Source organism: Salvelinus namaycush, chromosome 39 (assembly GCF_016432855.1).
Source record: "Salvelinus namaycush isolate Seneca chromosome 39, SaNama_1.0, whole genome shotgun sequence".
NCBI classification, from domain to species: Eukaryota; Metazoa; Chordata; class Actinopteri; order Salmoniformes; family Salmonidae; genus Salvelinus; species Salvelinus namaycush.
In genome coordinates this window covers 10337954-10351330 of record NC_052345.1, presented here as the reverse complement: position 1 = coordinate 10351330, position 13377 = coordinate 10337954, and the positions used below count along the sequence as shown (strand labels likewise).

Genomic DNA, 13377 nt, shown 5'->3' with positions numbered 1-13377 from the left:
GCCTTTTGAAGCTAAAAAACAACAACAACCTACAGTCCTATTAACACCCCTCGTCTTCTCTACGTTATTATAAACATCGCAAAACAAGCTAAGCAGAGAGACAGACGTTAGGAGCAAATTATCCCTCAAAATATCTGATAATTGGAGCGCTGACACCAAAAATGAACCAAATGAATGGGATCCTGAAATAGCGTATTAAATCCAAAATTGACTTAAATGGGACAACATAGACAAAGCATCATACAAAATGTCTCTCTCTTTTATGGACAATGAAACTTCTGTTGATCTACTCATGTTTAGATTTGTGATAAAAATACATGTTTTCACGTGTTCTATTTTACTGCAATTGTGAGTTATTATACTAGTATACTATAATTACCATTCAAAGTCGTGGGCCCGACAGATACACGATTCAGCAGAGAGGACTTTGGCGTAGTCTTTTCCCAGCATGCAATAGTTTCCTGGTCTGCGTTTCATATAGATCTGTTTCTGGCCCATCACACACGGCTCGCCCTGTGAAACACATACAGGATATTAATCCATATAGTGAACGCACATGGGATTACAGTATGTCATTTTCAAATGTCAAATTCACATAGAACAGCAAGTCAAACCATTCTTATGTTAACCTATTGAGTTTATTGGAACTAGCCAAACACTGTAAGTACACTGCATCTACCTTGTAAAAACATTGGTACCCGGAGGAAAATGGGGGAGGGTCATGCTTTTTTAATTTCAGTCAGGGGGAGGGTTTTTTATTTTGGCCAGAGGAGGGTCAGGTAATTTGTAATCGATGAAATTGCTCAGGTTTTGAGAATTATTATACTATCTCGATGTGTGCCACTACTGTGGTCACAATCAAATGATCCATAGACTATACTATATGCTATAAGCCTAGGCTATATGAAGAGCATGCTAGGAGAAGCACAGGGCAAAGTTACATTTCTAAGAACATGTACTTCCTTCCTGAGTTTTTGCATTGCTGTGGTGGTGTATATAGAACTAGGTTTCACTGCATTACACACTGCAATAGATAGGCGTTCCCAATCATGAGCCCCGACCTGTCCTGCTCTTGCTGATGTAAACACTTTTGTACTGCCTAACAAATGACTGTGCTGTGTACGATGGCGCTTCAGGAGGCGAGTCAAAGACTTATTCCGGATTTTTTATTTCATTTGTCCAAAAAAGTATATATCTGTGCTTGCAGACTAGGCCTACTGATGCCCTGTTCAGTTTGAGAGGGAGAGAATGAAGATGAAACGGAAGACCCGAGGTGAACTTCCTACTGATAAAATTGATTTTAATAAAAACAATATGTTTCGTTGCCCATAATGAAGCTGTTTATCAGGTTTATTGACCTCACAATAAGCCATATTCATGTAATTTACATAACTTACATTACTATGACGCAGCAGCAGTTTAGTTTGACTTTAGGCTACTAACAACAAGAGGACTTTGTGTTGGAGCCTTTTTCTTCCTATTGAAGACATAAGAAGTAGACCTACCTGTTTGACAGATTAAATTATAGTCTACTATCCATAGACTGTCAGCCATTTCCTTCAGTCACCATGCACTCCTTAAATATCTCAGTGTCAGTGAAGAGCTTGGTGTGTTAAGTTAAAACCAGGGCTTGAAATGAGGAGGTATGTGAGGGTATTGTGGCTTTTGTTAAAGAGCATGGCTAAAAGCATAAGCCTACCCCCTTGTTAGCTTGTTATTTTGGAAATAAAAGTGTATGGACCTGATTATATGAAGTGATATATAAGGACACTTTAATCCGCAATTCTTTATGCTAGAAACAAGCTGTAAAATGCCGGGGAAAGACGAGACTCCGATGCATATGGGATATCTTTGGTTTGTCTCTATGACATGCAGAGGCTATGCTACAACCTTCTATAGCCAAGGAGACAAGAAATGTACTTTGTTTGGGAAGTAATGTGTGATTCTGTCACTATCAATTGACGTTCAACATTTTAAAAGGCTATTAAACATACTAACTCTAAAATCAGTCAGGAGCAAGCCAGGTAGCCTAAAAATGTTTATATTATTATTATTTCCAGGCATTAGCCTGCCATTTAACTTCTTGACGCTAGGAGGCAGAATTTTTAAGTTTGAAAAAATAACTTTCCCAATGTAAACGGCCTATTTCTCAGGCCCAGATGCTAGAATATGCATATAATTGACTGATTAGGATAGGAAACACTCTAAAGTTTCCAAAACTGTCAAAATATTGTCTGTGAGTATAACAGAACTGATTTTGCAGGCGAAAACCTGAGAAAATCCAACCCGGAAGTGCCTCTTATTTTGAAAAATTCTTTTTCCATTGCCTGCCTATCCTCCATTTAAAGGTTATATCAACCAGATTCATTTTCCAATGGCTTCCACAGGTTGTGAACAGGCTTCAGACATAGTTTCATTCAAAAATAAAAAACTTTTATTCAAAAAAATGAGCGAGATTTATCAAAACGCATCAGTGGATAGCCAGATGTCCTTTGATTAGTTCCCTGCGCGCGAAAGTTGTAGCTCAACATTTTCATTATCTATTGTATTGAATAGTTTACCGTCCGGTTGAAATATTATTGATTATTTATGTTAAAAACAACCTGAGGATTGATTATAAAAAACGTTTGACATGTTTCTACGAACTTTACGGATACTATTTGGAATTTTCGTCCGCCCTTCATGACCGCTCGAGCCTGTGGATTTCTGAACATAACGCGCAAACCAAATGGAGGTTTTTGGTTATAAAAATAATCTTTATCGAACAAAAGGAACATTTATTTTGTAACTGGGAGTCTCGTGAGTGCAAACATCTGAAGATCATCAAAGGTAAGCGATTCATTTTATTGCTTTTCTGACTTTCGTGACCAATCTACATTGCTGCTAGGTGTTTGTAATGTTTTGTTTAGTGATCGATAAACTCACACAAACGCTTGGATTGCTTTCGCTATCAAGCATATTTTCAAAATCTGACACGACAGGTGGATTATCAACAAGCTAAGCTGTGTTTTGCTATATTGCACTTGTGATTTCATGAATATAAATATTTGTAGTAATTTTATTTTATTTGGCGCTCTGCAATTCAGCAGTTGTTGATGAAAATGATCCCGCTAAAGGGATCTGTGCGCCAAGAGGTAAAAATAAATACATTGAGAAACATTTGTGACATGCTACAGGCTGGCAGGGGTGCACAGCATTTCAACAACATGCCTATACAGTACATTTCGCATTAAGGCGGTATTAAATGAAATAAAATAAATTACTGAGAATTAAATAGAAACACGAGTTTGGCCAGTCTTTGGTTTGAGGATCATGTGTTGAGCTACAATACGCATGCCTAATTTGTTAATTTAGACTAGCAGATGCTCTTATACTCCCATGCCTTAATCACAATCTACACAAATCTATTTTGCAGCAACAATATCTGTCACGTCCTGATCTGTTTCACCTGTCCTTGTGCTTGTCTCCACCCCCTCCAGGTGTCGCCCATCTTCCCCACTTATCCTCTGGATTTTTATACCTGTGTTTTCTGTCTGTCTGTGCCAGTTCGTCTTGTTTGTTCAAGCCTACCAGCATTTTGTCTCAGCTCCTGTTTTTCCCTAGTCCCTCTTTTTCTCATCCTCCTGGTTTTTGACCCTTGCCTGTCCTGACCCTGTACCCTGACCACTCTGCCTGACCCTGAGCCTGCCTGCCGTCCTGGCCTCTACTCTGGATTATCAACCCCTGCCTGCCTTGACCTATCGTCTGCCTGCCCCTGTTGTTACAATAAACATTGTTACTTCACACAGTCTGCACTTGGGTCTTACCTTGATTCCCGATAATATCATGGAATAAAATAGAAACTGATAGTTTCCCAAATGACATTTTTTTTGCTGTGTTAAACAACTAATGGCTTTTTCTCAAATGAATCGATGATCATGTACTTCAGTTGTAACTGGTTCTGTTGTGCTCACTTTTTACAGTTGATAGACAACTTTAGCACTGTTGCAGACATAGACTATCCTCTATTTTTAACAATAGCCTGTAGAGAAATCAAAACCTCTCTGGTGCTGCAGCATGCGCTCATTCGTTGTCATGCTCTATTTTGCTATTCAAAAAAAGATTCTGACTGTCTCCAGTCATGTAAAATTATGTAGAATTGCATGAAATGTGTTAATAATCGTTTTTTGGGGGGGGAAACGTAAATAAGTTGATAGATTCATGCAGTGCTTTTGTTATAATTGATATATTTTTACCACTACCCTTGTCCGCGGTGGTCTTTGAACCCACAACAAATCTAATAAAATGAAGAACGGTTTCTAAAACTGAATATCAAAAGCTCTGGTCTGTCCTAGGAGTGAAGGTACATGGTAGGCATGTTCTCTGCTATCCACTTTATGTTTTAATTATTATTTTGCTTATAGGGGAGGGTCACTTTTTTTTTTTTTACCATTAAGGGAGGGTCGGGTAAAAATATATTTTACTGAAGGAAGGGCCATCCATTTTCTTTTCTGAGAGGTCCGATTTTCTCCAAGTATCGTCATTATAAATAACGTACAGTCCCTAACTAGCATGTAAATACATTGTTATTAGGTAAGAAGGACACATATTGATAAGTTGGACCGACTTCCTGTTTAAGAGGTCTTACCTTGTTGTGAAGGTGCCACGTCTGATAGTCTCCTTCTGTACATTTCCTGTTGAAGATAGACTTGTAGTCGATCTTGATAAGCTGCCACTCAGACCTATGGCTGAAATGTCCAAAAAACCTTGAGAAACAAAGGATGGATACATAGGTTAATATAACTCGACAAGGGTTGTCAGCGCTACAAGGTTTCACCAATGGGGCATTCAGTCCTAAGCTAACAGACTGACAACCCTTATGAATCAAATATTATTTTCTCCCATTTAAACGTCTGTTAATAAAGATGAGACATCAGCAATCGTTTAATTAAAATTCCTCCCCATCCCCTCATATCTTCCCTCCAAGAGGAACAGGGTTCCCAAGAGAACAAGATGAAGAGACAAATTATGTCATCCATCTCATCCCTCCATCCCCTTCCCTTTCACCAAAAGGAACAGAGTCCCAAAACAATGGCAGACAGAAAGATTAAACACATCATCCCTCTTTTTCTCCATCTCTCTAAGACTTCCTACGGAGGACAAAAGAACGTCATCCCCCATCTCTAGATCATTCATCACTGCACGTCATCCCTCGATTATTCTATTGTCCCGACTCACGTCATGATCTGGTTTTCTGTCCCGGCCTCCACCAGCATCCCGTCCACAAACAGAGGCACCAAGGAGAAGCTGTGTCTGGTCCACTGACGCCCTTCATCAAAACTGATTCTGTAACAGAGTCACAACACAATAACACATTGAATGAATCCCAAATGGCACCCAGGGTCTACAGGCCTCTGGTCTAAAGTAGTGAAGCCTACTAGGAAAAAGGGTGTCATTTGGGCTGCAACCATTCACTGGCGGTAACAAGAAGGTCAATATTCATCATTCTGACTTGGGAGTGCTGATCTAGGATCAGTTTTGCCTTTTAGATCATAATGAATGAGATTATACGGACCGGTGGGATCTGATCCTGGATACTACTCTGAATTCTAGCCCTGATGCTCTCAATTACAGTGGGTTCATGGAAGATCAGCGGAGTGAATAGTCTCCATAGAGAGTCACCCGCTGAATCTCAGGTTGTATCTAATTGACTACAATTAGTACACGTTCTGCTGAATAGATGAAGAATAAAACAACAGAACTGTGTTTGACTATCAAAGCGTGGAGACATAACAACTTGAAGAGAAAACTCAAAGTCTTGAGTTTACTTACGGTCTAGAGTGAGGTGACGTAGAAGAAATAACACAACACACAAAACAAACCAGAATAGAACCGTTTCATGTTCTAACGACTACAAAACAGGGGCGGAGAGGTGTGGGGAGACAAATAAAAAAAATAATAAGAGAATGGGCAACCTTCATCCTCCAGGCCTGTTCTCTATTGATTCTGACAGCTCATCAACAGCACTTCAGATGTGAGAACACGGCAGTACCGTGTGTGACAAGGTTGTGAACAACACTCAACAAGGCAGAGTCTTGCACTAGGATACAAGAAGCAGCAGCCTCCATGTTGCAGCTTCCATCCAAACCTCCATCAGCCAGCATGCCTTCATCTGGCTAAAAGTTCAGACAACAGACCAAGTATTGATACACATCTATTAGGAGGATACCAGGGCCAGGAAATGTTTTCAATTACCCTAGCTCTGAAGAGCGAGAGAGAGACACGATTGGTTTCTACAGCGCTTGCCTGGGTTCAAATAGTATTTATCTTTCAAATACTTTAGTTGCCCGTTACCTGGTCTAATGGATCCAATGGAATTGGCCCAAAAGTGCAACCCCCACCCATCTGGCACTCTAGACAATTAAATGTCTCAATTAAACACTGAAAGAAAAAAATACTATTTGAAAACTGGTCTGATATGAGGGCTTCTTACTGTGTTCCTTTCCTCCACTAGTGCACTTAAATCATCTAGGAGACACAACCAGGAAGGAAGGAATCATCCACACTTGACTGGTGCTAAAAGTAATTTCCTAAAGTGATATAAAAAGAAGAGAGATGTGGTTTCAGTTGAGTTGGTCTTCACTGAGGCAAAACGTGGGCGCTCCAATTTAGAAGAGGATGGGCAGTATGTTAAAGTACTAAAAGGGGGACTTGGTGAAGAAAAACACTTTCCCCCAATTTAGATTTTTGACAACATGTTTGTATCTTTATTGCATATGTTTAATCATATATAAAGTGAAATTAAAAAAGTTTTCTTTACATCAATAGAAGTACTAACATGTTACAGCAACCAGTTTTCAGATATACAAACACTGAATTAGATATAAACCTACTGTAAATGCCTAGTGGGGACGGTTGGTTGTTTCACAGCGACAAGGGCCCCTCCTTTATCCAGAAACCAGACATTGTGTTCCTCCTCGAATATCTGAAAGAGGACACAGCCCATTCAATATAATATATTATTTACATACAGTTACCGATTGTACACATCTAGCTGAACACTGAGAGTTTCATAACACCTCAAGATCAAAAGGCAGAGACAGCAGTCCAAAATACTTATTTTCCAAACTACAACATTCGAATATATGATTAGAATGCCTTAGATTTTACCCCCAAATTCAGTCCAAACTCACCTGTCTCCAGTTGTTACCACCATCAGACGAGATGAACATTCCAACGTTATTGTATGACAGCTCAGACCCAATATTCCCTGTGATAAAAATGGAACAAAGCATTAGTTAAATATTCAAATGATGCTGAAAATATGAAGATGGTGTAAATTACAATGAAAAATAGATGCAGAGAAGAGAAGAACAAACATTCATGAATGGATGGATATCGCTGAGTTTTTCTTAAGCAATGATTTTAAAATGCAGACCACACTATTTGCCTAGGGAGTTTTCAGCTTTACTTTCGTGGCTGTTTTTTACCACCACAGACGGATGCTGGCACTAAGACTGCACTCAGTCAGCTGTATGAGGAAATAAGCGAACAGGAAACCGCTCAACCAGAGGCGGTGCTCCTAGTGACCGCAGACTTTAATGCAGAGAAACTTAAATCAGTTCTACCAAATTTCTATCAACATGTTAAATGTGCAACCAGCGGGAAAAACATTCTAGATCACCTGTACTTCACACACAGAGACGCGTACAATGCTCTCCCTCACCCTCCATTTGATAAATCCAAACACAATTCTATCGTCCTGATTCCTGCTTACAAGCAAAAAATAAAGCAGGACGCACCAGTGACTCGGTCTATAAAAAAGTGGTCAGATGAAGCAGATGCTAAACTACAGGACTGTTTGCTATCACAGACTGGAACATGTTCCGTGATTCTTCCGATGGCATTGAGGATTACACCACATCAGTCACTGGCTTTATCAATAGGTGCATCGAGGACGTCATCCCCACAGCGACTGTACGTACATACCCCAACCAGAAGCAATGGATAACAGGCAACATTCGCACTGAGCTAATGGGTAGAGCTGCCGCTTTCAAGCTGCGGGACTCGGAAGCTTATAAGAAATCCTGCTATGCCCTCCGAAGAAACATCAAACAGGAAAAGCGTCAATACAGGGCTAAGATTGAATCGTCCTACACCGGCTCTGACGCTCGTCTTATGTGGCAGGGCTTGCAAACTATTACAGACTACAAAGGGAAGGACAGCCGCCCAGTAACACGAGCCTACCAGATGAGCTAAATCACTTCTATGCTCGCTTCGAGCCAAGCAACACTGAGGCATGCATGAGAGCATCAACTGTTCCGGACGACTGTGAGATCACGCTCTCCCTAGCCGACGTAAGTCAGGCCTTTAATCAGGTCAACATTAACAAGGCTGCGGGGCCAAATGGATTAGCAGGACGTGTGCTCCGGGCATGTGCTGACCAACTGGCAGGTATCTTCACTGACATTTTCAACATGTCCCTGATTGAGTCAGTAATACCAACATGTTTCAAGCAGACCACCATAGTCCCTGTGCCCAAGAACACGAAGGCCACTTGCCTAAATGACTACAGACCCGTAGCACTCATGTCCGTAACCACGAAGTGCTTTGAAAGGCTGGTAATGGCTCACATCAATACCATTATTCCAGAAACCCTAGACCCACTCCAATTTGCATATCGCCCAAAAAGATCAACAGATGATGCAATCTCTATTGCACTCCACACTGCCCTTTCCCACCTGGACAAAAGGAACACCTACGTGAGAATGCTATTCATTGACTACAGCTCAGCGTTCAACATCATAGTACTTTCAAAGCTCATCATTAAGCTAAGGATCCTGGGACTAAACACCTCCCTTTGCAACTGGATCCTAGACTCCCTGACGGGCCACCCACAAGTGGTGAGGCAAGGTAGCAACACAACTGCCATGCTGATCCTCAACACTGGAGCCCCTCAGGTGTGCGTGCTCAGTCCCCTCCTGTACTCCCTGTTCACCCACGACTGCGTGGCCAGGCACAACTCCAACGCCATCATTACGTTTTCAGACGACACTACAGAGGTGTGATCACCGACAACGACGAGACAGCCTATAGGGAGGAGGTCAGAGACCTGGCCGTGTGGTGCCAGAATAACAACCTATCCCTCAACATAACCAAGAGTAAGGAGATGATTGTAGACTACAGGAAAAGGAGGACAGAGCACGCCCCCATTCTCATCGACGGGGCTGTAGTGGAGCAGGTTGAGAGCTTCAAGTTCCTTGGTGTCCACATCACCAACAAACTAGAATGGTCCAAACACACCAAAACAGTCGTGAAGAGGGCATGACAAAGCCTATTCCCCCTCAGGAAACCAAAAAGATTTGCATGGGTACTCATGGGTTCTACAGCTGAAACATCGAGAGCATCCTGACTGGTTGCATCACTGCCTGGTATGGCAACTGCTCGGCCTCCGACCGCAAGGCACTACAGAGGGTAGTGCATATGGCCCAGTACATCACTGGGGCTAAGCTGCCTGCCATCCAGGACCTCTACACCAGGAGGTGTCAGGCACAAAAAATTGTCAAAGACCCCAGCCACCCCATTCATAGACTGTTCCCTCTACTACTGCATGGCAAGCGGTACCGGAGTGCCAAGTCTAGGACAAAAAGGCTTTCAACAGTTTTTACCCGCAAGCCATAAGACTCCTGAACAGGTAATCAAATGGCTACCCGGACTATTTGCATTGTGTGCCTCCCCCCCATCCCCTCTTTTTACGCTGCTGCTACTCTCTGTTTATCATATATGCATAGTCACTGTAACTATACATTTATGTACATACTACCTCAATTAGCCTGACCAACCGGTTCCCCCGCACATTGGCGACCCGGACAATCTGCATTGTGTCCCACCCACCACCCGCCAAACCCTCTTCTACGCTACTGCTACTCTATATTTATCATATATGCATAGTCACTTTAACCATATCTACATATACATACTACCTCAATCAGCCCGACGAACCGATGCCTGTATATAACCTCGCTACTGTTATAGTCTCGCTACTGTATTATAGCCTCGCAACTATTGTTTTTTTTATTGTCTTTTTACAGTTGTTTTTATTTCTTTACTCACCTATTGTTCACCCCATATCTTTATTTTTAGAAATTGCACTGTTGGTTAGAGCCTGTAAGTAAGCATTTCACTGTAAGGTCTACACCTGTTGTAATCGGCACATGTGACAAATAAACTTTGATATTGCTCAGTTTTTCTTCAGCAATGATGTAACATTTTCCTCTCTGAGCAGATATCTCCACTTTGTTGATGCCTTGTGATATCCCCCAACCACTGTTCAGTGTCAGGCGTGAGTGTTGAGCTGCACCGTGCTTCAGGGTCACCACCTGATCTCTGCACCAGCTGTGTGTGTGTGTGTGTATGTGTGTGTGTGTGTGTGTGTGTGTGTGTGTGTGCGTGTGCGTGTGCGCGTGCGCGTGCGCGTGCGCGTGCGCGTGTGTGTGTGTGTGTGAGGGCGAGTGATGAACGGGGCCGAAGCAGAGGGTTGTGTAGAGATACCCGAACACACACTCACACACAAACATAGTCTGTTGTGTCATGTGTCCTCAGTCTGCACTGGCCCACTTAAATAAACCGGGTGACTTTGCATCACCAAAACGTCTGTGAGTAAGGACAACATCAGAAGTGCTAAAGTGTGTCTCTGGACAGATTCAGTACATTTATACAGGCTCACAGTGGCTTAGGGATCTCACATATCCAGTAAGAGATTAGAGGATCGGAGGAGGGGACAAATTATTGTTTTGGTGACAGAGTAAATATTGTTTGAGGACAGAGATCAAGAAAGCATATTCATGGATGTAGGTCGTTTTTGTTGTTGTATCTCAATATGTCAATATGATACAACAATATGTTGTATCTCATATGTTGTATCCCACACAGTTGAAGATGAGTTGTTAATAGCAGGACTTGCAGATCCCTATCAGTAATGTTAGGGATTGGATAATCATCATAATATTCACAATCAAATGGAATTTCAGAACTGACCTGGAAAAGATAGACAGCTATTCTTCTTTTGTACCATTACCTAAATTGTATAGCCAAATTCAGCCAAATGAATTTTCACATAAGTGGACAATAAGGTAATCTAATCTAATCGTATCTATCAAATGTTCATTCTGTATTCTCTCACCTGTGGCCACTATGATTCCCGGTGCTGAGGCCTTGGTTGATATGCTGCCTGACAGGTAGGGGTTTTCAGACGTCTGCAGTTGGAGATGGAGCGAACAGAAGGGCTGAGAAATGACAGACAGTCCATTATATTTGATGAAGTCATTATACACTTATACACTGGTCAATCAAATCCCCAATGTTACATAGAACACTAAAGGACCTTTAAAGGTGCACAAAGCATATGCTTTTTATTTCAAGAGGTCCTTAAGATAAGGAAAAGAAAAGCTGCTATGCTGTCTTCATCTCAGAAAGCCTGAAGATACAGCCTAATAGAGTCCTTTTGATTCTGAAGTCTTCCCGTGAGTTACATTTACACCAAATGCTAACAACAATGCTAACATAGGCAGTTAACTATACAAAAAACTATATTTTGTGTACAAAACAAAACATGCTGCCTCTCCATAGTTTGTCTTATTAATTGTCATTATCAGTCATTAATACAGGGAGGGTCTTTACATAAAATCAACAAGTCAAGGGAGAGAAGGAGAGAGAGGGAGACACAGCTGCATGTGAGCTCTCACATTTTTAAACAAAGGTCATGTGGTTTGGTAAGAAGGATGCCCCTCTCCCCACAGGTGTGATTACTACCTCTGAGGGTTTAGAGCTTGACGTAGTCACCTCATACAAGTACTTGGGAGTATGGCTAGACGGTACACTGTCCTTCTCTCAGCACATATCAAAGCTGCAGGCTAAATTTAAATCTAGACTTGGTTTCCTCTATCATAATTGCTCCTCTTTCACCCCAGCTGCAAACTAACCGTGATTCAGATGACCATCCTACCCATGCTAGATTAAAGGGATGTAATTTATAGATCGGCAGGTAAGGGTGCTCTCGAGCGACTAGATGCTCTTTACCATTTGGCCATCAGATTTGTCACCAATGCTCCTTATAGGACACATCACTGCACTCTATACTTCTCTGTAAACTGGTCATCTCTGTATACCCGTCGCAAGACTTACTGGTTGATGCTTATTTATAAAACCCTCTTAGGCCTCACTCCCCCCTATCTGAGATATTTACTGCATCCTCCACATACAACCCCCGTTCTGCCAGTCACATTCTGTTAAAAGGTCCCCAAAGCACACACATCCCTGGGTCGCTCCTCTTTTCAGTTCACTGCAGCTAGCGACTGGAACGAGCTGCAACAAACACTCAAACTGGACAGTTTTATCTCAATCTCTTCATTCAAGGACTCAATCATGGACACTTTTACTGACAGTTGTGGCTGCTTTGCGTGATGTACTGTTGTCTCTACCTTCTTGCCCTTTGTGCTGTTGTCTGTACCCAATAATGTTTGTACCATGTGCTGTGCTGCAACCATGTAGTGCTGCTGCCATGTTGTGTTGCTACCATGTTGTTGTCATGTTGTGTTGCTACCATGCTAGGTTGTCATGTGTTGCTGCCTTGCTATGTTGTTGTCTTAGGTCTCTCTTTATGTAGTGTTGTGTTGTCTCTCTTGTCGTGATGTGTGTTTTGTCCTATTTATTTATTTATTTATTTTTTCCCAGCCCCCGTCATTGTAAATAATAATTTGTTCTTAACTGACCTAGCCTGGTTAAATAAAGGGTAAATTAAAAAAAGTATAATTTAAAAAGTCTCAGGGGTGAGCCGACAACAAAAGTCTATTATATCTGTTCACAGATTACCCTGCCAATTCATAGTATGACATTGCTGTAAGGACAAACAGGATTTAACAGGGTAATCAAATAGAATCTGTAATTAAAATATTACATAAATGCACAATCGTATTCAACCTGTAGCCCACTCAGCGCACGGTGTGCAGCCCCCACAATTGCCTCCCTAGGCTTTTAATAAACTCTACTGCTAATGTCTCAAAATGATTTCTCTACATAGTCATCATTTACAGTCGCCTCACGTGGGATAAAAGGAAAGATAGGGCGCCTAAATTAATAATAACTGTAAATAACAAGGAGTGTGTACACAGTTCGTCTTGATATCATAGCTTAAATGTGATTACGTAAAGTAATTCCCCTACCACTAAGATGAGTAAGCAAACTCCCTTGAGTGTGTGATGAAACACAACTGTTATCATTGATGTATATAACTTGAAGGGAACTGAACACATATTTCTGGACTAAAATAAACTTTCAATGGAGATTATCTATTGAGTATGCTTATTTAACTCTTCGACTAGGCTTAATCTGGGTCTGGGA

The 13377-nt window shown here is 41.5% G+C and overlaps 1 protein-coding gene across 1 annotated transcript in view; it reads right to left on the bottom strand.

Moving 5' to 3' along the window:
- Positions 1 to 13377, bottom strand: part of LOC120032675 (VPS10 domain-containing receptor SorCS3-like) — a 228475-nt gene that overhangs the window by 22860 nt on the left and 192238 nt on the right. Inside the window, exons 11-16 of the mRNA XM_038978873.1 lie at positions 11162 to 11264; positions 7173 to 7249; positions 6873 to 6964; positions 5218 to 5325; positions 4628 to 4745; positions 380 to 513 (exon numbers count right to left, since the gene is read on the bottom strand). Of these exons, the coding sequence (XP_038834801.1) occupies positions 380 to 513; positions 4628 to 4745; positions 5218 to 5325; positions 6873 to 6964; positions 7173 to 7249; positions 11162 to 11264 (632 nt within the window). The remainder of the gene's footprint in view (positions 1 to 379; positions 514 to 4627; positions 4746 to 5217; positions 5326 to 6872; positions 6965 to 7172; positions 7250 to 11161; positions 11265 to 13377) is intronic.